General features: G+C 45.1%; 1 protein-coding gene across 1 annotated transcript in view; it reads right to left on the reverse strand.

The window, feature by feature from the left end:
• mtss1 (MTSS I-BAR domain containing 1) overlaps positions 1-27443 on the reverse strand; it is a 100202-nt gene that overhangs the window by 44393 nt on the left and 28366 nt on the right. The window contains exon 3 of the mRNA XM_083660786.1: positions 17787-17860. Coding sequence (XP_083516912.1) covers positions 17787-17860 — 74 coding nt within the window. The remainder of the gene's footprint in view (positions 1-17786; positions 17861-27443) is intronic.

Genomic DNA, 27443 nt, shown 5'->3' on the forward strand with positions numbered 1-27443 from the left:
GAAGGTTGCTGGTTCAAACCCCCCAAACTAGCTGGGAAACATCTAGGGGGAAAGTGAATAAGAATGTCTCCCCACTAGAGATGCGCGGATGAGCTTTTATGCCATCCTAATCCACGTGTATGCATGAACCGTCCGCCCGCCATAAATCCGCGCAAATGATTTCATACTATTTATAGATCCGCGCCCGCCATGCACCCGACGCTATAAACGCTATAAAACGCTATAAAAGGAGCGAACTTACGGTTTCTGCTGCCGTAGGTGCGATCGCTGCAGTCCAAGACTCCAAATAAACTTCCATGCTGTATTATATCCAGTCCTCCACTTGCCCTCATGTAGCTTACTCGGCTAACGCTATAGCTTTAACTTTAGTTTACTGGATTGCCTCATTGTATGGGAAAATACAAACTCTTCAAACACGTCTTCAGCGTAGACTCCTTTTTGAGGGTGACATCATTGACCATATATGGACGACAAGTGGAGCCTAGCGACCTAGCACAGAAAAAATAGAAAAATGTAGCTTAAAATACATTCATAGACTAGAGAACGTAATTCATATTATTTTTCCTCATTAATGATACATCGTTTCAACCGCCCGCAACCCATCCGCTATTAATCAGAATGTTTATTTTTATGATCCGGCCCGCCCGCGGGGCGGGATATCCACGGTCAGCGCGGTTATAACTGCGGCCCGCGCATCACTACTCTCCACCCTCAGCTATCATCATGCTGAGGGGCAAGATACACCGGAAATATGACTTTGACCCATCTAAAATAAAATCATGTGACTCATGTCACGTGACGTTCTTTTTTTATAGCCCCGTGACTCGCGGAGCCCAGCGTCGTTGTACGCGGCTACTACTAGAGTGATGAGTCACAGGGCTGTTGTAATATTTGTCGGTGTTTTGGGGTCATTAATAAACGACATTGATTCTGTTTCTATAATGTGTTTGGTTAGTGCTATTTTACACTGAAGTCAACGGGGAGAGGCTTGTGTTTCCCCCCTAAAAGGGGGCGGGGCCTAACTGTCGATCCGATGTATACTAAAAGCGGGGGAAAGGGGAGCTGGAACAATGAGGCACAGTTTTCAGCAGCTTGGTCTGAGGCCTGATGTCCACACGGAGATGAGTTTAGATGTATCCGCTAAAGTGTTTTTCTCGTATGGACGTTTTGTCCAGACGGAACCAGCGTTCTGGGAGTATACGTTCTGGGAGAAGACGCTACCCTTGCATTTCCGTGTTTACAACCCATACGCATCTTTCCTGAACTGATGACACCATAGCCCTTTTCCTAAAATGTACACTAAATGAAAAAAAGTGGAAAAAGTGAGCAGTATCATTCTCTTTAAGATCTTAGGCCTATTGCGGTCGTGTTTGTGTTTGTGTGTGTGTGTGTGTGTGTGTGTGTGTGTGTGTGTGTGTGTGTGTGTGTGATTTCTTAATGAGGTATCTGAGGGATTCAAAACTCCCCCCTTTCACAATCAGCTTGAGCTAACGTAATGTTTAATACAGGGAACACACACACACACACACACACATTACCACAGCTGTCCCAAGAGATCTTAGTGAGATTGTACAGTATATTGCTTAATACCACCTAACAAGGCAATGATAGCATGCACGCACGCATGTGCACGTGCACACACACACACGCACGCACGCACACGCACGCACACACACACACACACACACACACACACAGCCTAATCCCAGTGAGTTAAGTCTTTATGAGGCAAACACATGACAACTTCTCAAGAGCTTAATCAGACAAACTGATGACTGATAGCACAACTCCAGACTATCTCTCTCTACATTTCACTCTATTGCCTACTCCCTCCCTCCCTCCCTCACACACACACACACACACACACACACACACACACACACACACACACACACACACACACACACACACACAGCTATCTACCATTTTAACAGCATCCATGTTGCTGTTTACTGTAACTGAGGAGGACAACAAGAATGTAGAAACCTGAACGAGACACAAGTCACTTTTTGACCGCAATAGTAGCGCATAGTATTGCCTCAGCTCTACTCACATTTAGCTCTCTGTTGGTTTTCCACTGCAAATAGTACCCACTCAATGTGCCCAGTCTGGCCCCTCCCACCTAGGTCATCAACTCTTTAAGGCCCTCCCCCATGACAGAAGACTGATGTCTGGCAGTACCAGAACATGTCGTCACAGGGACAGCTTCTACCCAACTGCCATCTGCCTCTTTGATGAGACCCCAAAGACCCCAAAAGTCATGACTTTATCCCCCTCACCCCCCTGATGCGTAGGGATGGGCATTTCTAGCAAAAACACTATTCAAAATTTGCTGGGCCAAAGACGACTTTTCGCCGAAATTCGGGGTCGTGATATTAGACACACAGCATGTAATTTCCTCATGTGAAATTTGCACTGTAATATAAAAGCTTGTATATAAAAACATTGTGGAGCCCTGGGCTGTCTGCAACAAGACATCATCGAGGAGTGATGGGAGAGTCTATGATGATGATGTTGTTGTTGGAAATAGAAGCAAACTTTTCAGTACTTTTGCGTTACTTCATCAGCCTTGACTTTGATACAGAATGCAGAGATGTCAAACATAGCCTACTTTTCAGCCCACCGTCATTTGCAAGAGTAGCATGCCAAGTTGAAAGCTTTTCTTTCTTTCTTTCCTTCTTTCTTTCTTTCTTAGTCGCGCGGTGCCGTGCTGTCATCCTCGTTAGGTCAGGTCTCCTTTTATCTCCCCGGCCTATTCTGAAGAAACTCTCAAGTGATGTTTCTCAAGCTCGCTGCATCCAGCACATGTATCAGTGTATCAGCACATGTATCAGTGTGCCATCACCATTGAATGACCTTGTGTGTGTGTTGTGGGAGCAGGGCTGAGGAAAGCTGCAGGCTGGCAGCCCTGCAGTCTGCACAGACAGACCTGCCAATTGTGCACAAATAGTCTCTCTCTCTCTCCTTCCCTTCTCCCTGCCGCTTCCTCGCGACCCGGCAGCAAATACTTTGCGGACCGGCACCGGTCCCCGGCCCAGCGGTTGGGGACCCCTGCTCTACATGACCTCTACATGACCTCTATATGACAGTTTTCCATAAGCGCCGGCTGCCCGGCTAATTAGCCGTTCATTAAACAATTTCGAGCCGAGTACTTTTTGACTGTCAATTATTGAGTGTCAATTTCTGACCGTCACCCTTTTTTACTGTCACTTTAAACCCTGGAGCCTGGAGGAGGAGCCTGGAGGAGGCGAGCTGCACTGTCACTTTAAACCCTGGAGCCTGGAGGAGGAGCCTGGAGGAGGTGAGCTGCACTGTCACTTTAAACCCTGGAGCCTGGAGGAGGAGCCTGGAGGAGGTGAGCTGCACTGTCACTTTAAACCCTGGAGCCTGGAGGAGGAGCCTGGAGGAGGTGAGCTGCACTGTCACTTTAAACCCTGGAGCCTGGAGGAGGTGAGCTGCACTGTCACTTTAAACCCTGGAGCCTGGAGGAGGAGCCTGGAGGAGGTGAGCTGCACTGTCACTTTAAACCCTGGAGCCTGGAGGAGGTGAGCTGCACTGTCACTTTAAACCCTGGAGCCTGGAGGAGGAGCCTGGAGGAGGTGAGCTGCACTGTCACTTTAAACCCTGGAGCCTGGAGGAGGAGCCTGGAGGAGGTGAGCTGCACTGTCACTTTAAATCCCTGGAGCCTGGAGGAGGAGCCTGGAGGAGGTGAGCTGCACTGTCACTTTAAATCCCTGGAGCCTGGAGGAGGTGAGACCAAAACTAGCACGACTCAACCCGGGCTGTCCACGTTTTTGATCGGTGGAATGAGACAAAAAAGCGAGACAAGCTGGGCGGGGCCGCGCTGATACCAGCGGTGGAAATGGGCCAAAAAAGGCCAGATGAGCTGAGCTGGTACCATGCGGTGGGGGAGCGGCTGTAGACGTAAACAGAGACAGAGAGAGGCTTCCACAGTGCGCCTTCTGTGGTCTCTCCCTCCACACACACACACACACACACACACACACACACACACACACACACAGCAATAATGATTCCTTTGTAGCAGCCAGTCTGTAGGTGGATACAACACTTCCTGTTAAACTGACCTCTCTCTCACAGTCTGTAGTGTGTGTGTGTGTGTGTGTGTGTGTGTGTGCGTGTGTGTGCGTGTGTGTGTGTGACAGAGGCCAGTGGTCTGAGACTTTCTGATTGAATGTAAAATTGAATTTTCTGGTCAATCTATTGTGGAAATAAACAAGTTCACTGCCTCCAAAATGGACATGATTTATTGACACACACACGTGTCCATAAACGTGGCAGAAAGCGGGCACACACACACACACACACACACACACACACACACACACACACACACACACACACACACACACACACACACACAGGTATGGGGTGTGGATCTAACATTAAGGTGTGGCAGGGTGTGTTTGTTTTATTTGCCTCTCTCTTCCTATTGCACCTCCAACTAGAGCTGTCACGATTCCTCGAGTACCTCGAATAACTCGAATAATTAAATTGATCGAGGCCAAAATGATTCGCCTCGACACGCATCTGAGTAATAGAAGAGAGTGGGTAAAATAGAAATTCCGACGGAACCTTAAGGCAACACGTGAGAGCGCGTTACGTCATTCCGTCACTCTACCTGAAACGTCAACAAACGGGAGCAGCCGAAAATGTGGCTACACTTTCCCAAGATAGACTCAGACAACACTGGTTGCAACATTTGTGATGTGAATTGCAAAGCTGGCCAGGGAAACACCTCAAACTTGAGGAAGCATGGTCAAACACAAGATATATTTACAGTAGCTAAATGCTGAAGACTGTAACGTATTAGATAGGCTGAGGGTGAATGAAGCAGGCACCTAACGTTAGCAGCACCTCCTCAGCTGTAACGTTGAGAGAGGCATCAACTTCTACAACATCAGGTAACGTTATTTAATTAGCTAGCGTTAGCTGGATAAGTTGTTTCACTGCCGTTGTGGTTGTTAGATAACGGGGCTTTTCACTGTCTTCACAACGACTGCAAAACAGAGATCGTTAACGTTAACGCTAACGCTATAACGTTGCTGCAGTAATTGTCAAGGGTTCAGAACGTATTTCCTCAGCCTGTATAGTAGCTATCAACATGAAATAAAAAGCATTTGACAGCTTAAACCCGTGGCTTTTTATTTGGAAGGGTTACATTTGCCGTAATCTTTATTAACATGTCTTAAAATGCATTAGAATCTTTTTATTTTTTGGGGTTAAAGATTTTTAAGATTTTTTTTAATGAACATTAGAGCAAATATAATACGAAAAGCCAAAGGGTTAAGCTCTCAAATGCTTTTTATTTTTATGTTTCTATGTACTACAGAGCCTGAGATATGAAGGCTTTAGTGAATACCGACCGCTCTCTCTGAGAAGTTTGGACCGTTTTCTGTGAGAAATACAAAGCTCAACCTAACATTAACGTTAGCGGCTAATTTAACAGCGTTTTGTGTGTGTGTGTGTGTGTGTGATCACACTAGCCTGTTGGTGTGTGAGAGAGAAAGAGAGAGTGAGTATGTGTGAGAGAGAAAGAGTGTGTGTGTCATGCAGCTGTAAGGTAAATGAAGGATGTAAACTAGCTAGTAAGCCATTCATTCATATTATTTAACGGTTGCTGTACACTGGAAGAACTCAAACGTCAGGTTGAAAAGATGAATGGTGCCACTGCCAGTTCTATGCAATTTAAAAATCAAAATGTTGTTTTTTCTAAGAAAGAAACTAATGTAGTTGTTTATTTGAAGAGATTTATCTTATTTTTTGGTGTATATTTACGATAAGCCTTTGAAAACACAAAAAAGGGTTCTTATCCGATTACTCGATTAATCGATGGATTATTCGGTAGAATACTCGATTACTAAAAGAATCGATAGTTGCAGCTCTACCTCCAACCCAGAGCTAAGAGAGGATTTAGGCCTTAAACTCTGAAGCAAGCCGCACGCGCGCACACGTCACACACACACTCACACACACACACACACACACACACACACACACACACACACACACACACACACACACACACACACACACACAGTCACAGACACACACACACACACACACACACACACACACACACACAGAGTGGAGCCTGTCAGTAAATGGTGTATATTCTCTGGTCATAACGTCTGAATGGAAAGAGAAGAGGAAAATAAAAAGTCGTTTAATTTCCCTCCATTTTCCAAAGAGGCTGAGTCAGGGAGGGAGTGAGAGAGAGAGACAGAGAGAGAGGGGGGAGGCTGAGTCAGAGAGGGAGTGAGAGAGAGAGAGAGAGAGAGAGAGAGAGGGGGGAGGCTGAGTCAGAGAGGGAGTGAGAGAGAGAGAGAGAGAGAGAGAGAGGGGGGAGGTTGAGTCAGGGAGGGAGTGAGAGAGAGAGAGAGAGAGAGAGGGGGGAGGCTGAGTCAGAGAGGGAGTGAGAGAGAGAGAGAGAGAGAGAGAGAGGGGGGGGGAGGCTGAGTCAGAGAGGGAGTGAGAGAGAGAGAGAGAGAGAGAGGGGGGGAGGCTGAGTCAGAGAGGGAGTGAGAGAGAGAGAGAGAGAGAGAGAGAGAGAGGGGGGAGGTTGAGTCAGGGAGGGAGTGAGAGAGAGAGAGAGAGAGAGAGAGGGGGGAGGCTGAGTCAGAGAGGGAGTGAGAGAGAGAGAGAGAGAGAGAGAGAGAGGGGGGAGGTTGAGTCAGGGAGGGAGTGAGAGAGAGAGAGAGAGGGGGGGGAGGCTGAGTCAGAGAGGGAGTGAGAGAGAGAGAGAGAGAGAGAGAGAGAGAGAGAGAGAGGGGGGGGGGGGAGGCTGAGTCAGAGAGGGAGTGAGAGAGAGAGAGAAAGAGAGGGGGGGAGGCTGAGTCAGAGAGGGAGTGAGAGAGAGAGAGAGAGAGAGAGAGAGAGAGAGGGGGGGAGGCTGAGTCAGAGAGGGAGTGAGAGAGAGAGAGAGAGAGAGAGGGGGGAGGCTGAGTCAGAGAGGGAGTGAGAGAGAGAGAGAGAGAGAGGGGGGGGAGGCTGAGTCAGAGAGGGAGTGAGAGAGAGAGAGAGAGAGAGAGGGGGGGAGGCTGAGTCAGAGAGGGAGTGAGAGAGAGAGAGGGGGGGGAGAGAGGGACAGAGAGAGGAAGAGAGGGAGAAAGGGGGAGAGAGGGGGGGGGAGGGAGTGAGGGATGGTAAGAGAGAGAGAGAACTATTCACCCTCTTCCTAAACCCATATTTTCCAGCTCCAGACTCTCTTCCTCACTGCTCATAATGTGGCCCTTTCAGAACTGTGTGTGTGTGTGTGTGTGTGTGTGTGTGTGTGTGTGTGTGTGTGTGTGTGTGTGTGTGTGTGTGTGTGTGTGTGTGTGTGTGTGTGCATGTGCGCGCGCGCGCGCGCGCGCATGCGTGCATGTGTGTTAATTCCAGTGGTCTTCCCTGCTCACACTTTTTACCTCACCCTAGTAAGAAGGAGGGGAGGGTGTTTGGCACCTTGATTTGTGACGTCTGATGTTGGACAATATGGCTTGAGGCCTAGAGGTTATAAATCTTGGTATTTATAAAAGTGTCTTCACAAGCTAATTGGAGCTTGGGCATCAGGCCTCATGAATTAAGCCGAAAGAATAGCTAGACTTCATATCAGATTAGATGTTACATAATGCAGAAAAATGTTTTGATTGATTTTCGTAGAGAGGAGAGATCAGAAGTGGGATTTTGACAGACTAAAGCAAATGGACTGTCAACTGATGAGACTTGTGACTTAAATTAACTTACTTTTTGACTAAGATGTGCAGAAACTGAGATTTGTATTTGACTGGGATTTAGTCACAAATTAATTTAATCTTAAAATATAGGCAACATGGAAATATGAATAACTAATTGGCATATCCAATCATTAGTTTGGAAAATATATAGGTTGATATAAGGTTATTAGGAAGCTTTGGGACAGCCAAGCACTTCTCACTTATGAAATACATTGCTATATTGAGACCTTTGTGATACCATATTTCATTGAGAAGTGCATCGTTGTGTCAGTCAAAATTAATGTTAAAGGAACACTCCGCCCATTTTCAACCAGCTTTATATCATTAGAACATCAGTAGTATATCAGAAAACTGTAAACTGTTTTGAAGTCTGTCATTTAATTTGACAGTTATTGAGTGTTAAAGTGTGGACCAGTGACATCACTGGTAGAGCATCATATGAGACGAAATACATTTTCTATCGTCCAGACGAAATATATCGTCATATCGCCCAGCCCTAGTCACCTCATCATCACTTGCTCTCTCCTCCTTCCTTCCTCAGTACTATTGACCCAGTTATTGATTGGCCTACTGACAATCAATCACATCCTTCCTCTGAGTCTTTACTTCAGCAATCCTTCAGAAAAGACACACACACACACACACACACAGTTTGCCGTAGGACAGCTCTATTAGGAGTAGTCAGCACTCAATAGGTAGTCTTGTGATCTGTGTGTGTGTGTGTGATCTGCGTGTGTGTGTGTGTGTGTGTGTGTGTGTGTGTTGAACGCCACATGACGCATGATATGTCAGCGATTCCTTGGTTACCATGGTAACCAGTCTCGTGTGATCACCGGGAGAGTGAAAAAGGAACTTGCTTTGAGAGCAGCTGACAAGATTCCTGCCAACGTTAACCACCATTATATTATCATCATCATTATCATTATTACATCATAAGTAAGTAACCATCAAGCAAGTAATCAAACACCAACACTTGGTTATCAACAGCTGAAACAGGAGATCACCAAACTTCGTATATACTCTGTTAAATACAAAACAAATGTGGGTGTATTCTTCACAAGGTTTGCAAATTTCAACAATTTTGGGTTAGTGTCTTATTCCAGTGTAACCTGTGTATCAAGCAATGGGAAAGTATTGTAAGGACACAATATTACTCTAGGACCTAGGGCAGGGGTGTCAGACTCATATTAGGTAGAGGGCTGGATTTGTTGAACTGAGACCTCATGGGGGCCGGATTTGTTTTTTTACTCAAATCAATTACCGGTAGACTCATTTACCCATTTACTTCACAAAAGAAATACTGCTCTTTCCATTTCTCTTGAAACTGCCTGCATTCCGTGTCAACCTTTCTCTTTTTTCGACAGCATCTTGTTGATTCCTTTGTTTTTTGGTAGGTAGCCGAATGCGCAATTCAATTCCAGCGTGGCATCATGGTGGCTTTGTTTACACCTGATGACCTACTGACATACTTCCTTGTAGTGCAGGTTAATTAACTTATGAATGAACTCTTAGCTTGCTTATTAGCCACACGTAGTTCATGATAATGGGGTGCGAATTTAATAATAATAATAATAAAATAAAATAAAAAATAAAAAAAATTAAATATTCCAAAACATCTCGCGGGCCGGATGAAACCTGCCCGCGGGCCGGATCCGGCCCACGGGCCGTATCTCTGACATCCCTAACCTAGAGTCTAGGTTCATGAGGAAATCTCATCATGTACAGGGTTCCCTAAATAGCATCACGTCAACTGTGTGGCCAACGTTGGCATTTATGGTATAAAAAAAAAACAGTGCACCTGAACGCAACATGTAAAATAGCGTTTGCGTTGCTCTACTCTGCTCTTCTGACCTCACCGCACACCGTAAACCTGACCTGGCTATGACCCCTGACCCCTCCCCCCTCCCCCTCTAAACATCTTGCAGAGCAGCATCTCACCTCCCATCTCTGTCTCAGAGAATCCATCATGAACGTCCTAAAACAAGAACAACATGGCCTGCGGGAAAAAGCGCCAAATTGGACAGGAAACCTGCTTGCAATGCAACATGATTGATATGGCTGCAAGCCGTAGCTGTGTGTGTGTGCTCGCGTGTGTGTGTGTGTGTGTGTGTGTGTGAGAGAGAGAAGAGAAAGTGTGTGCGTAAGTGAGATGTTCATGTTAAGTTAAAGGAGGACTAACCCCCTAGATATGTATTAGAACAGTGATTTGAAAATACCTATGGAAAAAACCAAGAAATGACATATGCTCTTGTCTATACTGGACTCTTTGGCTGTGTTCCAGTCAAGATTCTTTTTCGGAAATCGACGCCATTACAGTTTGCCTACTGCCTCAAAAATAATTTATTTGAGAGGGGCAATATCTGTATAAATATCAACAACTAGCCAACGCTGGTGGCCTGTTTGGAAAGAGCTTTGCTCAAAATGGTTGAAAGTTATATCAATTTGGTAATTCAGTGGCGAACTAGAAATTTAATTATTTTTTCCTGCATGTATCTCTATGGAAACTACTCAAACTACGTTACGAGAGCAAAGTGACATGGGCTCGTTAACAGCAGCACACCCACAATAGGACAAACCTCTCGCTCTGGGGTAACACAATGCGAGATTTCTCCACGTAATTCCCTCGTCTAACTAGAGATAAACCGCGCAATGAAATCCGTTTTTAATTTGCGTTTCGTGATTCTTGTTAAAAGTTACTGCAGGCAGGGCAGTGTCAGACCTGTGAAGAGCTCCGCCCGCGCGTCCCCGCTGCCTGAGCACACAGCAGCTCGTGCTCGCGCTCTAAAAGGCAGGGTGCCTACGAGCTGCTGCGTGGCCGCAGAAAGGGCTCCAGACTCGGTGTGATAATCCTCTAACAGCATTTGAGCTTATTCAGGTAAGATATTTATAATGTAATGACACATTCAGCGATAAACTGTCTACAATGAAGACATATGTCAAATATGACAACGTGGTGTTCAGTATTTTAAGAGCACAGGAGCTACTTCCCTGATCAAATCCATTCCGCGCAGCAAAACACACACACAGCGAGTCCCCCCCCCCCCCCCCCCCCAGTCCCCAGTCGCTGCTGACATTTCCTGAAAAGTTGGTGTTGCTTGTACACAGTGACGTTATTATAGTAGCCGATGTGTTTAGACCAGCTTTGTCACGTTGTCACGTCGTAGTATAGCGTTATATTTTACATGTGCGCTGCGATAAGATTTGTTTGCGGAAGGATGAAATTGAGGCTCTCACTTTGATGCTGGGCTCTCGGAGCTGATTGCTGCAAACACACAATAAACCCCTCCCTCCCTCCGGGCAGTCAGTGCAGCAGCTCTGTGTCCCCAGCGAAAAGGGGCACAGAAGACCACCAGTCGTCCTTGAGAGGATTCCAGCATTCGTTGTCTCTCAACCTAATTATATGGAATTCTGGACAAAATCATATCTAGGCTATAAAAAATAAAAAATAAGATTTACATGAGACCAAATCTCATCATAGGGCCCCTTAGTATGAAAAAGGTTGGGAATGATTTACTTGCTATGTCCTTCCTTTTATGATTATAGGGGCGTTTATTGATAGTATTGTGTTACATAGGAGTTGGTAGGAAAATAACAGGCGATTGTAATAAATTAACAGGTCAAGTGACATCATGGCAATAGGCTTGGAGTTGTGAGGAGCCGAAAGGGTACAGGGGGAGTAGGGGAGTAACTATCTTGAAATCCCATAGTCTTTGGTTCACCATGACGTCATGACGTGTCAAATATCCCATTCATTTGAGAAAAAAAAAAAAGCAGTGTTCCACCCTTAGAGGGCGCTTATGCCAGGTATGCTGCTGAAAAATGATACAAATGGTAAAATGGCAACAGTTTGGTGTCAAATGTGGAAGTTTTGACCAGAATTCTTCACACATCACCCCCAAAGTCATATATATTGGTTAAAAGCTGAAAAAAAGTGTTTTGGAGGTAAGTCCTCCTTTAAGTTCATTCTGATTTTGTATGTATGGCTTTACTCATGTGCTTTTATATTTGATGTTGTTTCTTGTTGGGTATGTCCTCTGGGTTGTATTTTAATGTAAAAGTCGCCTGTGGAAAGGTGTTGAAAATTAGCGTTCCGCTATAAACACTTAAGGGCCTGTGTCCACCTAGCGTTTTTTTCCGACGTTAAACGCTGGGAATGCGCTGGGGAATGCTGATCCCAGCGCACAATATACAAGGAAGCAGTCTGCAAGTAACGTTAGTTCAGCTTGATAGCTGACAGCTAGCAAGCTAACAACACAGGTAGGCTACGCTATTAAAAGCAGTAAGCACAACACTCACCAGAAATATTAAGTGTCTAGCCGATCTGCTCCCACAATTGAGCCGTTCTGTCTCTGTTGCGATAGTTTTTCCATATGATTAGTTACCAGAAAAGGAGCAGCCGACACCAGCGTCTTTCTGAAAAGTTAAAATATTTTCAGCTGGAAGCGCTGGGAGTCGGCGCACAAAAACGCAGAAAAAAGATGCTGGGCGCTCTGCACTTTCTCTACACGTCCGTGTGCGCTCGCATACGCTCTCCCCGCATTGGAAACAATTGAAAATAGACGCCGGAGCTGATGAAAAGACGCTAGGTGGACACAGGCCCTAACACTGTATGTGGTTGTTGTGTGCATGCATACATGTATGTTACAGCTCCAATGCTCTGTGATGATGTCCATATGAAATAAACTTAACCTAACCCAGTGGTTCTCAAACTTTTTCTGTCATGCCCCACTTTGAAGGAGGAAAAATGTTCATGCCCCACCGCCAACAAAATTGTAACAAAAGGGTCCAAGTTGAACTTTTATTGAAATAACATCAAGATCATGACCATTCCTTTCTATTTTCTTTCAGTAATGTTGTCCAAATGAAAAAACAACTTCCATTTCAACGTTATACAACATTTTGTGACTGCTACATCTGTGCTTTTTTAAATAATAAATTGAAATAATCAAACAGAAATTGCAATCACTTTGCTGGAACAAACAAAGTTAACCAGATTGCTCCATCAGATACAAATCTAATGAAATGTGCAATCACTTAGTTATAACGATATCAATAAAGTGCAAAAAATAAATATTTGGGAAGAAAAATGTGCATTAAGTCTTATTATCACTGTATTAGTGGCTGCAATGAACCTGTTTTGCACAGCACATCTTTTCAAAATAATAACAATAAAGTGCAACCTGTGCAAAACTAAACAAAATAAGTTCAAATATTTGGCAATATGAATGAACCATCCATGGAATGAATGCGAAGTCACTACAGAAGCGGGGTTCATTTATTGCTCACCGGGAAAGAAGTCAGACGTCAAAACATTGGTTCCGCGCAGCGTTTCTGCATTTCCCCCTGCGCCCCCCCCCCTGTTTTGCCACTGTGCCCCACAGGGGGATGCCCGCCCCACACTAACCTAACCTAACCAACAGTCAATGTCTGTTGTAACATTTACATTTTTCAATAATCTGGATTAAATCTGGATAAAGACAATCGCATGTGTATAAATTACTCTTCAACACTCAATTCATGTTCAAGCATATCAAGTCATTCTGGGAATAGTCAACTTCTGTTGTAACATTTCAGTCTGGATTCTGGAATATTTTTCAATAATCCTGGTGAAATCAGGCTAAATGTGACTGGCTAAAAGTAATCTTATGTGTAAGAAATTACCGTTCAACACTGAGGAAGTTAAATAATGAACAACAACAAAACAAAAATGGCCAAAATGTCCGTGTGTGTGTGTGTGTGTGTGTGTGTGTGTGTGTGTGTGTGTGTGTGTGTGTGTGTGTGTGTGTGTGTGTGTGTGAGAATTGGATTTTTTCCCCTTCAAAGATATCATACATTTCTACCAGTCTAATCTTCACATTAAAAGAAATATAATTTGTATTACACTTTTTATTTATTTATTTTTTGTTTAATATGCAATTTAGGCATATAATTAAATATGCCTACTTTCTGGAGTTAAAGCAAAGTTAGAACTTTTGTGTCATCTAGAGTTGAAGTGACAATTAGGAATTTGAACAATACAATAGAGGACCTGGCTCAGAAATGTATGAACTTAAGTTAGGAGAGAATATATCAACTGTTATAGACTATGACCCCTGTGAACAACTTGGGATGTGTGCCAAAATCTCTATAGGGGCCAGAAATGACACTACAGGTGATACAGGTGGTGATTATTATTGTTTTTTGATAAAGAGATCTATTCCTATTTAATGGCATTAATAATTTGGAGAAAAAAACAATTGATCATAATATTATTGAATACAGCCTATAGAAGAACAAACAGATAGAGGTGCTCCGATCGATTGGCACTCAATCTGTATCGGCCGATTTCGACCTCAAATATGCGATCGGCTGATTGCAGATATTTCATTCTTGTTGCGATTGCATAGCCGATCATGCTGCACGTGAGAAACATGAGGCAGCCCAATGAGCCCATTTCTCCACAGTTAATTGGTGTAAAAAATAACATTTTCATGTCTTCAATGTCTATCGTTTCACTTTCATATTGTGCTCTAACGTTTATTAGCCTGGTAAACCAGCCCGTCACGTGAACTCACATTTCATTTGGTTCTGCGTGACGGTCTGGCCCCGGCGCCATGGGGGGGGGGGGGGGTTTAGCAGGGGCGGGAGCATGGGCGGGCGTAGTTGCCTTGACAGACAACTCCTTCAGCCAATCAGCGTCGGATCCAATCAAACCCAAATCCACTCGGGAGAATGGCAAAAACATATTTTCCGCCGAGAAACTCTGCGGTTGCGGTGATACTCCTGTACTTGTTGTTATTGAGTCTATTTCTGCAATAACTGCACTTTATGGCTGTTTAAACTAGACAAACGCTGACATGACTCCTCGAGACGATCAGGCAAGGAGGCGGCCATTACTGTTTTGTTAGTGCAGTGCTAGTGGCGTTCCTGATTGGCCAACTTGCCCTGTCAATCACAGCGGAGTGCTGATTGGCTCTTCCGCTCTGCAGCTTCTGCTAAACCCTCCCCATGGCGCCGGGGCCAGACCGTCACGGAAAACCAAAGTAAATGTGAGTTGACGTGACGGGCTGGTTTACCAGGCTAAACGTTTATACTGTATCATTGTGTTGCAAATCACACGCTTTGCTTTCGTCAGTGTTTTTTTTGACTCACCTCCACACACGCTGGTGAGTAGAGCAGAGAGAAGTTACCTCCAGTCCTCCCGCCTACCGAGCCATTTGCGTCCACGCTTGATCCATATTTGCGTGTATCCTCGTAACGTTAATAGCTCCGGTTAGCTTTAGCTGCTTTAGCTTATAAATCTAGAAAATAGTTTCCTTGGGTCGAAGTTATTTTTCTTGTGTAACAGGGAAATCCCGGAATGGAGTATTTTTGTTGAGTGAACTGAACTGCATTGAACTGGTAACATGGAAATACTGGAATACTTTTGTTCCTTTATAAACTGAACTGAGGGAACTGGACTGAACTATAAAGAACATTCTTCTAGCCATTTAGTTCAACACAGTCTTGTGCTCCAATTATCTCACACACAAAAAATCATGTTGGCGGTTTCCTTTAGCCTACACAGTATAAAATATTGATGTAGAAAAAAAGAAAATGTGCTGCACTTTCAATTTGATGCATGAAATGTAGGCCTGAAATGTAGGAAAGTGTTGTATAATAGACTGCTATAGCTGCTTAAAAAAAGAATAATCGTGATTGGTGATCGGTAAGTGATCGGTCGGGCAGATATTTCTCATAGGCGATCGGTGATGGGTGGCAAAAAACATGATCGGAGCACCCCTAAACATAGATTATGCATTTAAAAACGGAATTTTGGCAAATTTTGACAGCCCTACCCCCAACTAGCTGACAACTACCCTGGTTAACACACACACACACACACATACGCACGCACGCACACACACACGCACACACCTCAGCTTTCTAGAGTTGCTGAATTATGGGTAAGATGAGAACGTGGGAATTCTGATGGCAACCAATCATAGAACCCACACACAAAGCCACCAGACCGGTTCTGACACCCACACACACACACACACACACACACACACACACACACCCTGCGGGTGTTGTGAGGAGCTGAAAAGGAGAAAAGAAATAAGTGTCTACATGCTGTCAACACACTGCTCTGTGTGACTTAGATGGGACAGCTGACTTTAGAGAGGCCAATCTGTGCCTCTCCACTGTGACCTACACACAGACACACAGACACACACACACACACACACACCAGCTGACAGGGTGAAGAGGTCCAGAGAGAGAACGGAGGAGAGGAGGAGACAGCTGTAAAAACACACTCTCTACACAGGTGCACACACACACACACACACACACACACACACACACACACACACACACACACACACACACACACACACACACACACAGCAGTGGAATGTGCTTGGTCAACATGCCTGTGTTTAAAGGCCGTATTAGCCTGACAGTGAGCTAACAGCTAACATATGGCAGGAGATCTGTTTCCACTGCAGGGCCAAACAGGGCCTATACCAGGTCAGAGCCTTTTCCACTAGCTCTGGTCTGACTCCCCCTTCCCTTTCAGTCAAATCACGTCGGGCCGTAGGCTATTTGCAGATATTCTAATGTGTTAAATGCCTAAACTCAAATCATAACAAGATGATGCCTGATTGGTTTTGCAGCACTATGAGCAGACGTGAGTGATGTTTCCACAGCACACGCCTCAGAGGTGAGCCAGGAGCAGTGGGCCTCTGACGGGAGTGGAGAGTCTGGAGACACCAGTCATGTTTCCATCAACGTATGTTGATGGACATTTTGAAGTGTCACTTTAGCAAAGGTTGATGGAAATGGAAAGCACAGCTGGACCCTGTGTCTGCAGCACAGCTGGACCCTGTGTCTGCAGCACAGCTGGACCCTGTGTCTGCAGCACAGCTGGACCCTGTGTCTGCAGCACAGCTGGACCCTGTGTCTGCAGCACAGCTGGACCCTGTGTCTGCAGCACAGCTGGACCCTGTGTCTGCAGCACAGCTGGACCCTGTGGACCCTGTGTGCAGCACAGCTGGACCTGTGTCTGCAGCACAGCTGGACCCTGTGTCTGCAGCACAGCTGGACCCTGTGTCTGCAGCACAGCTGGACCCTGTGTCTGCAGCACAGCTTGACCCTGTGTCTGCAGCACAGCTGGACCCTGTGTCTGCAGCACAGCTGGACCCTGTGTCTGCAGCACAGCTGGACCTGTGTCTGCAGCACAGCTGGACCCTGTGTCTGCAGCACAGCTGGACCCTGTGTCTGCAGCACAGCTGGACCCTGTGTCTGCAGCACAGCTGGACCCTGTGGACCCTGTGTCTGCAGCACAGCTGGACCCTGTGGACCCTGTGTCTGCAGCACAGCTGGACCCTGTGTCTGCAGCACAGCTGAACCCTGTGTCTGCAGCACAGCTGGACCCTGTGTCTGCACAGCTGGACCCTGTGTCTGCAGCACAGCTGGACCTGTGTCTGCTGCTCCACAGCGGACTCGACTCGTTGGCTGTTGTGAGTGTGACAGTCACACTGTGGTTTAAGGTAAAGCAGCAGATATTGCCATGCCGAAGTTGTAATAAAGTGAATATACATCATAATGACCTACGCTGACATTGCAAAAACACCACGATCTTATGAGCGATTCGTATGAAGCGCTGCCTACTGCCTGGCACAGTGCAAAGTGTGGAGTGTGGAGAGATAGGTCTGTCTATGTGAGAGAGATGAAGCAGTTTAATTGAAAATGCGCGCATGCACTTTTGTTGCAGTGAATAACGATAACAAGATAACAGAGCTTATTTGTGTACTGATAGCATAATATATCTTTGAGTAACGTTGGTGCCTGCAGTGCTGTGCAACTCAAACTTATCACCACCGCTGTTGAAAAGGGCAATAGCCTAGTAACCTCTCAAAGTAGTGTATGGGGCACTAGTTTTTAATTCCACAGTAGTGTGTGTGTGCACGCGTGTGTGTGCGCGTGTGTGTCTGTGTGTGTGTGTGTGTGTGTGCATGTGTGTCTGTGTGTGTGTGTGCGTGCGTGCGTGCGTGTGTGTGTGTGTGTGTGTGTGTTTGTGTGTACCTCTGGTTCCAGTAGCCATGTCTGCCACCTTCTGAAAGGCGTCCAGGAAGGCTCCGGTCACCAAGATGGTCGTCCTGAAACCAAGACAGTCGTCAGTCATATCCTCATGCTGTGAACACTAAGCTGGGTATCCAACTAAGATACTTTCTTGGCACCAAAACAATAGCTTTGATCCTAAGGGGTTAGGGGTTAGGGAGTATCAAAACATGCCTCGTCAATCGACACCAAACCCAATTTCAATACCAAAACAAAAATGTGTCATTGAGACAACATTGAGCCTATAAGCATGCACCATGCTTGCACCACGCTCTAATACGGCTGTCATGTAGAGGCATGCTGGAAAAGTTATGCCCACTTTACACAGAGTGTGTGTTGTTGTATTGAGACCATTGAACTGCAGTGTGCGGACTGCGGAAACAATACAGAACAAATCAAAAGTGTGGCTCTATGACTATCTAAGGGTCTGTGTCCACCTAGCGTCTTTTCCTCAGGTCCAGCGTCTTTTTTCAGTTGTTTCCAATGGGGGGAGAGCGTATGCGGGCGCACACGGACGTCTAGAGAAAGTGCGCAGCGCCCAGCGTCTATTTTCAGAGCGCTCCGGCGTTTTGTGCGCCCGACTCCCAGCGCTTCCAGCTGAAAATAATTTAACTTTTCAGAAAGACGCTGGTGTCGGGTGCTCCTTTTCTGGCAACTAATCATATGGAGAAACTATTGCAACAGAGACAGAAAGGCCTCAATTGTGGGAGCAGATTGGCTAGACACTTAATATTTTTGGTGAGTGTTGTGCTTACTGCTTTTAATAACGTAGCCTACCTGTGTTGTTAGCTTGCTAGCTGTCAGCTATCAAGCTACCACCGCACTGAACTAACGTTAGTTTCAGACTGCTTCGTTGTATATTGTGCGCTGGGATCAGCGCTCCCCAGCGTTTAACAGTGGGAAAAAGACGCTAGGTGGACACAGGCCCTAAAGCTCAATGTGCAATATACAGTATGTGACAAGAAGAAGACTGGTGCCAAGACGGGGATCAATTTACGAGCAGAAAGTTGCACCGTGTTTGAAAGCAAGAAGAGCGAGCCGGACCGTCATCGTCTTCAGTGTTTCCCCTACCATTCTACAGGCCTGGCGGGCCCACCAGGCCAACAGCGCCCCCGCCAGGCCAGAAACTATTTTCATTTTTTTTACCCCCCCCCCCCCCCCCCCCGAGAGACCAAATCTCATCATATGGGGGTCCATTGCCCCAATGTGAACTAAATTAGGGCTCCTTAGTATGAAAAAGTTTGGGAATGATTTACAGCAACACAATGCCATTTCCTTCCTTTTATTTATATTTATGATTATAGTGGCTTTTATTGATAGTATTTATGTTACATCACCACATGGCCATCTTGGTAGGAAAATAACAGGCGATTGTGATCAATTAACAGGTGATTAACAGGTCAAGTGACACAAACAGCCAATGAGCTGTGTGTATTGTAGCGCCATATTGGTAGGAAAATGCTTGTGACATCATGCAGCAATCCTGAAGTTAAATTCAAGACTTTTTCAAGACCCTTCCAATAAATTTCAAGACCCCATCGCCACTTCGAGCTGTAACCGATTACATCAACCACACACCTTCAACTAACACAATTACTATACATTTTGAGTTTGAGATTGCAAAACTAAACGGTCTTAGTTTGCCATAACTTCTATGCACTGTATCAATACAACAGAATTCAGATAGGCTGGGAAGGGAATAAAGCTCAAGAGAATAAATTGCGTGACTAACCTAAAGGCCAGGTTTATTTAAACTTTAAAAAAAAGTATATTTATAACAATAACATGCTCACTCACTCACTCACTCACACACACATGCACACAACAGTGTTTCCCTGAGGATTTGGAGAGATCATGGTGGATAGACCCTGGACCCTCTTGAAAGAAAATGTTGTACATTTTAAAGCGAGATGCATCAATCTGGTGAACTCTGAGAGCAAAATGAAGAGGTTGAATTGAAATTAATATATGTGGCAGTCAAACTCTATTGTGGCCTGAGAAACACTAATCAACTGTCACTGATACAATGCTACAATTCCTCAGAAAGAAACCTGTGGCATCATAGTTTAGTTCAATGATGATGCACACACACAGCCTCTGTCCGTGTGCTGGTGAATATTTGTATTTTTCGACGGAGGAAAAGCAGCCATTATCACGTTGAATTGCAACAATAGCCTACGCACGGCTGTAAACAGTTGATGACTTCTTGACAATCAGTCAGTGATGATCACTCACAGCTACACTGATTGCTCGTGTAGCCGGGGGGGAGGGGCGTAAATACTCTGTCAAGCGACCCGGGTACTTTCTCTCAAGCCGATACTGTGGGGAGCGGTGGGGAGGCGGAGAATGACTTGATCAACAAAACATGTGCGCTGTTGTGAGGACCAAAATAAATGAATTCACGTCAACTTTTATCAAAATCTTTGGACATACCGTGCTATTCACATCGAAAAATAACACATTTAAACATATTTAAAGGGTCTTGAATTTGAAATTTACTTGAAGACTTTTCTGAAAAAAGTATTGAAATTTAATACTTTTCAAGGGTCTTGATTTTCCCTAAATTGAATTCCCAACTTTCAAGACCCCGCGGATACCCTGTCATGGGAATAGGCTTGGAGTTGTGAGGAGCCGGGAAAGGCTACAGGGGGAGTAGGGGAGTTACTATCTTGAAATCCCATAGTCTTTGGGTACAACGTGATGTCAGGTTGTACCACATTTGTGCAGTTTTGAGGGCAAAAAAAAGCAGTGTTCAACCCATAGAGGGCACTTATGCAGCTGAAAATGATATACGGTAAATGGTACAATGGTAACAGTTTGGTCTCACATGTGGAAATTATGACCAGAATTATTCACACACCACCCCCAAAGTCATATATATTGGTTAAAAGCTGAAAAATGTGTTTTGGGGTTTAGTCCTGCTTTAAGGTGCCCCAGACGAAAACTTTAAAAAGAATAATGTTTTTCTAACTTTTCTAATTTTTAAGTTTTGGTCTGAGTGAAATGTTCTATGGCCTCTCGTGTTTCCAAATATAGCTGGATCGCTTGGTTTGATCAAGCAAAACTATTTTATACACATTTTATGAAATGTAGGTGGCAAAAAGAATGGCGGATGAAATCTCTTGGTGTGTATGCCTAAACCGGAAGTAAGCGGAATGGGCCTATCTTGACCATCATAGTGCATGGTCTACATGGTCTAAGCACATGGCACACGTGCGTTTGGAGTGTGTCCAGGTACACATTTGCTCATTAAACCGTGCACAATCTGGGCGCCACCGCAAAGGGGTTGTATTAAGTTGCTTAATTATTCAGGTGTGTTTTGGCCGTAACATGAACTTAACTAATCACAGTGTCATCTCCCTTTCCCTTTAAAAGCCAGGTGCACTTGCACCTTGACACACTATTTAAGTGGCGGATTCGGCAAGTTGGAGAAACGTGCGCGGTGTTCTTTTGCAATAAAAGATATCCTAAGATATTTTTGATATCCTAAATCATGTTATCCTACAGTAAATCATGTGGAGCCACATAAGAGGCCAGTTGCACGTAAAAGGCAATGCAACTAGAGAACTTCTGACACAAGCACGTGCACACACGCGCCCACGCACACACACACACACACACACACACACACACACACACACACAGGGCAATTACCTCTGAAAACCTTACTGAGTAGATCGGATGACACTGCTGTCAATAGTGCAGTGTGTGTGTGTGTGTGTGTGTGTGTGTGTGTGTGTGTGTGTGTGTGTGTGCGTGTGCGTGCGTCCAACCTCATTGGAAATTCTCTTTCTTATACAGACCAAAGGCCCCCTACACATACACACACATGCACGCACACAGAGTTTCATAGTAAGCCTCATGCTGTCAGTAAATGGAGAGCTTCAGAAGGCTGATGCTCCTCAAGAATCAGTCCATGAAAGGCAAGCACCAGGATGCTGCACTCTACCACCTTCAATTAAGTTGACAACTAACTAATTAATTAACTAGCTAACTAACTAACAACTAACTAATAACTAACTAGCTAACTAACCCATAACTAACTAGCTGACTAAATAATGAATATCTAACTAGCGAACTAACTAATAACTAACAGGCTAACTAACTAGCTAGCTATCTAAATAGGTAACAACTAACTCGCTAATGTGGTAAAATTACTAATTCTAACTTAAAGGGATACGCCACTTTTTCAGGAGTTTCGCTCATTTCCCATATCCCCCCACATAACCAAGGTACACCATGCCACCAAAGCCCAATCCAGTCCGCAGAATTGTCAAATCAAATCATCGACATGATACTGTGACCCGCCTCTCAACTTGTCATCTCAGACAAATTATGTTTTCAGTCTGAAACGGACTGCGACGAATGTGACGAACGGGTTCAGTTCGACTTTAAAGTGTAACTAACCCCCAAAACACTTTTTTTCAGCTTTTAACGAATATATATGACTTTGGGGGTGATGTGTGAAGAATTCTGGTCAGAATTTCCACATTTGACACCAAACTGTTGCCATTTTACCATTTGTATCATTTTTCAGCAGCATACCTGGCATAAGCGCCCTCTTAGGGTCGAACACTGCTTTTTTTTTTTCTCAAATGAATGGGATATTTGACACGTCGTGACGTCACGGTGACCCAAAGACTATGGGATTTCAAGATAATTACTCCCCTACCCCCCCTGTACCCTTTCGGCTCCTCACAACTCAGTGCACTTAGCAGCAGCATCATATCTCTCTCCCACTTTCCCCATGCAGATCCTCTCTCTCTCTCTCTCTCTCTCTCTCTCTCTCTCTCTCTCTCTCTCTCTCTCTCTCTCTCTCTCTCTCTCTCTCTCTCTCTCTCTCTCTCTCTCTCTCTCTCTCTCTCTCTCTCTCTCTCTCTCTCTCTCTCGCTTGTAGGGAGCCGATCTCTCTCGCTCTCTCTCTCCCCCTCTGCCTGTCAGCAGAGCGACTAGCGACTGGGGACTGGGGGGGGGGTGAGCAGCACAGCACACTCTCTCTCGCCCAGCATCAAAGTGAGAGCCTCACTTTCATCCTTCCGCAAACAAATCTTATCGCAGTATAGCGCACATGTAAAATATAACGCTATACTACGACGTGACAACGTGACAAAGCTGGTCTAAACACATCGGCTACTGTAATATCGTCACTGTGTACAAGCAACGGGGGGGGGGGGGGGTTGACTCGCTGTGTGTGTGTTTTGCTGTCTGGAGCACTTTCTCCAGTGCTCTCTGTGCACAGTCTGACATTTCCGCGGCTATCAGTCCGACTTGGAAGCACTTTCTCTCGGCCAGTCAAACGGGAGAGTCTGCTCACTCATGCACCCGCAGCAGCAGTAGCACACAGCAGCAGTGAGAGGCGGGGGCTTTCAACAGTCTGACATTTCAGCAAACAAATCTCGTCACAGTTTAGCGGGAATGTAAGGTATAACGCTATACTACGACGTGACAACGTGACAAAGCTTCTCTAAACATATCGGCTAATATAATATCATCACTGTGTACAAGCAACGCCAACTTCTCAGGAAATGAAAGTCAGCAGAGCAGAGCAACTGGCTCTGTCTGTGTGTGTGTGCTCCGAGGAGAAGAGCTCTGTCCTGCTCTGCCTGCGCCCTGAGAGGAAAAATCAGAGGTGTTGTAACTTTCAACAAGAATCACGAAAAGCCCCAAAACGCAAATTAAAAACGGATTTCATTGCGCGGTTTATCTCTAGTTAGACGAGGGAATTACGTGGAGAAATCTCGCATTGTGTTACCCCAGAGCGAGAGGTTTGTCCTATTGTGGGTGTGCTGCTGTTAACGAGCCCATGTCACTTTGCTCTCGTAACGTAATTTGACACCCTGCCATAGAGATACATGCAGAAAAATAATTAAATTTCTAGTTCGCCACTGAATTACCAAATTGATATAACTTTCAACCATTTTCAGATTTTCTGTTTCCATACAGACCAACAGCGTTGGCTAGTTGTTGATATTTATAAAGATATAGCCCCTCTCAAATAAATTATTTTTGAGGCAGTAGGCAAACTGTAATGGCGTCGATTTCCGAAAAAGAATCTTGACTTGAACACAGCCAAAGAGTCCAGTATAGACAAGAGCATATGTCATTTCTTGTTTTTTTCCATAGGTATTTTCAAATCACTGTTCTGATACATATCTAGGGGGTTAGTCCCCCTTTAAGGATTTTAACAAGATAATTTAACTTTTTTTGTGGTGAAAAACACATTATTCAAGTAGAGTATTTTATATAGATTTTGAAGGGTTACACTTTAGGGGGTCTTTAACACTTTCAGTGCCACGGCCCTTGGGCAAAAGGTTGCTTGCTGTGCCACATAGGCCGCAATGCATTTTAAAACAGTCATATAATTTTTTTAATAATTACTATGTAAACACTGAACACGCACAAATAACGATGAGACTCTCTTCTATCACCTGCAAAAAAAAGTTTATTGATCCCATTTTCCGTTCTTTAGTTATGAGCCGGAGAAGATAGCTTGATTGAACGAAAAACATACCTTTTTTTCTACGAGCTGAGATAATGAGCCTTTTGTGAAATTAAACATTTCAAGCACATCTCTGACTCTGAAGCTAATTTTCTGATGTCTGGGTCTGTCTGGGTGAAGTGTATGCTGCTCTGCTGCTCTCCGTGCCCCCCCCCCCCCCCCCCCCCCTCAACTGCACACGCCTCCTGGGTGTGTCTTATGTGTCTGGTGGCTCTCAGTCTCTGCTGAGTTTGCTGCGCACACACAGTGAATGGTGCGCGACATTCAGCTTTTTGGTTCCGCGTGTGTTTGTCACGGGCTGGCATGCTTCCAGTTCGGAATAATAATGCTGATTATGTGAATGTGCTGTTGCAGCGTACATGGAAGTGCTCAGTTGTGACAGCGGATGCTGCTGCTGGGGGCACAGCTGGCGTTGTGCTCGTTTATGGAGGCACGTCGATGCATACGGACGGATGCAATGCGATTTCCTCATTTTCACCAGTGACTATTTCTGTGTGTTTGGCTCCTTTTTCTCTGATCAGGAGAGTGCTGTCGCCACCTAATGGGTTTGTAAAATAGGTTATCGACCTCCAATAGCTACAATATTGTTAGAGGCGACGTAAGAAGCTTAGATCGACACCCCCCCGTCAAAAAAACAATTTGGAGTTATGACGCCATTTGGCGTCGCTGGCACTGTACGGTAAATTTCTAATGACGCCATATGGCGTCGCTGGCACTGAACGTGTTAATTATATTGCAGAGAGCCCCTCCCTTTTAATTTCTGATTTATTGTTCAAATAACTAGAATGATCGCACCGTGGATAGCCGGATATACAGTATGCCTCCACCAACAACTGAGCAGTGGACATCCAGGTCTGTCACGACTTTGACGCTTGAGCCAAATGTGAAGAAATTCCGTCAAGGCATTCCTGAGATATCGCGTTAACAAGCTTAAAAATTACAGTCGTGAGGTCACAGTGACCTTGACCTTTGACCAAAATGTAATCAGTTCATCCTTGAGTCCAAGTGGACATTTGAGCCAAATGTGACCAAATTCAGTCAAGGCCTGAGATATTGCGTTAATGAGCTAGAAAATGGCATTCGTGAGGTCACAGTTAGGGGTGCACCGATCACGTTTTTTGCCACCGATCACCGATTGCCGATCGCCTATAGGAAATATCTGCCCAACCGATCATCGACCGATCACCGATTACCGATCACCGATCACGATATATAAACTCAAAAAAAGTTTGGAAACGTTATTTTGGTCGATTATTTCTCACCTTTAATAATACCAATTGGCATTGTATTGTATATCGTTGGAAAGCCTGATTAGTGATAGGGCTTTTTTTTTATTAAAAAAGAAATATATATATATAAAAATATCGGCAATCAGGCGAAATATCGGCAATCAGCCGATCGCATATTTGAGGTCAAAATCGGCCGATACAGATTGCTTGCCGATCGATCGGTGCACCCCTAGTCACAGTGACCTTGAACTTCGATCTTTGACAACCAAAATCTAATCAGTTCATCCTTGAGTCTTTTTCTGAAATGATTTAACACCGCAAGGGCCAAATTTAACTTTCACTGCTTATACACCCAAAAAGACAACAGTAAACATTGTAAACATTATACTACTGTTGAAATACAGCACGTCTACAAGTAGCCTGGGTAAACCCATCCCCCGCGTGACCTGCTCTCAGACCTGTTCTCAGTCACTATGGTCTGGTGCCCCGCCTGTGCTAATCGATTTCCTGCGGTTGTTGCCCGATAGACCGCTCCATTATGCAACCGTCCTCCAACCAGTTTAGTGCACAGAGCACATGCGCAGTGCAGCAGATGGCGTCATCACTCTGCGACCTTTGTTGTTAGCGCATGAGCTAACACTTTTCATTTCAGTACTGCTAGCACGCAAATGGTTACAACCAGCTACAACCAACCAAGCCCCTCTCCGCCCGAAATGTAAACAGACTCAGAGCTGGCCTACGGATCGATGTGTGATTTCCAGGTAAGAATATGTTATTCACAGGTATATGCCACACTATATATTATCTCAGAAACTAGCGTAATTGTGTTTGGTAAGAAAGACATTCGATAAATGACTGACTTTTCCTCATCGGCTGTGTGGGGGTTAGCGAGGTAACGTTAGCTAGATTACGGGAGCATTTAACGATCTAATGAATTCTAGAAAAACATGTCAGAAGCTAGCTAACGTTAGCCAAGTGTAACATAAGCCCTTTTCCCACATGCGTACCGGAAAATTACCTGTAAGTCAATATCGGACATTTCCCTTCACACTTCGGCTCGCGCATGTGGGAATCTATCAGCGAATTTTCCTGTATGTTGGGGGGGCGGGGGGAGGGGGGAGCTTATTTGGGGGGTCGGCAAAACTCGAAATAAGTTCGCTTGTCAGTTGTCACACAATAAATCACACTCGTTTGACTTAAGAGCAGCGTCAAGCCGCCAGCGTAATCAACACAGCCGATTTCCCCCTCCCCTCTCTGCTCGAGAGCAGCAGCCACGGACAGACACAGCAAATGCACAAGCGAAATGTGGAAGTAGTTTGCTTTGATGTGCGCGAATGATTAGTTGATGCACTTTGAAGAAGTTGGGATCCGTGTCTGAGAGAAATAGTTGCTGGTTCGATGTTTATCCGTTCACCTGCGTCGCGTTGAAGCACTTTTTACAGACTGGCTTTGTTTGATGTGTCCGGGGTTGCCTTCGGAAATCAGCAAGCTGACATACTGCTCTTATTAGGCTATCACAAGATCATTTCGCCAGTTTGCTTTAATGTGCGCGAATGATTAGATTATGCCCGCTGGAACATTAAGCAACGTGTGTAGGCTACTCCTCGCCCATGATTGAAGGACTGCTGTCGCGGAAAATGACTGGAACCGTTTCCACTTGCGTCTCCTTAAGAGCATACCGCTCTTCTGACTGGGTCGAAACTGGTGAAATGTCGGGGACGACGGGGTCGCGCTTATACCGGCACGGCGCCTTTCTCACATGCAGGCATTAGACCACGTACCGGTCATTTTGCGGTACAAAGCGCATGTGGGAAAACGGCTATACAGTAACTGCTACGTTTTATATTATTAGAGCTTCCAAGAAGAGAGAACATCGCCTCTGCCAATGACTCC

The sequence above is a fragment of the Poromitra crassiceps genome (genome assembly GCF_964638095.1).
Source record: "Poromitra crassiceps genome assembly, chromosome: 25".
Taxonomy (NCBI): Eukaryota; Metazoa; Chordata; class Actinopteri; order Beryciformes; family Melamphaidae; genus Poromitra; species Poromitra crassiceps.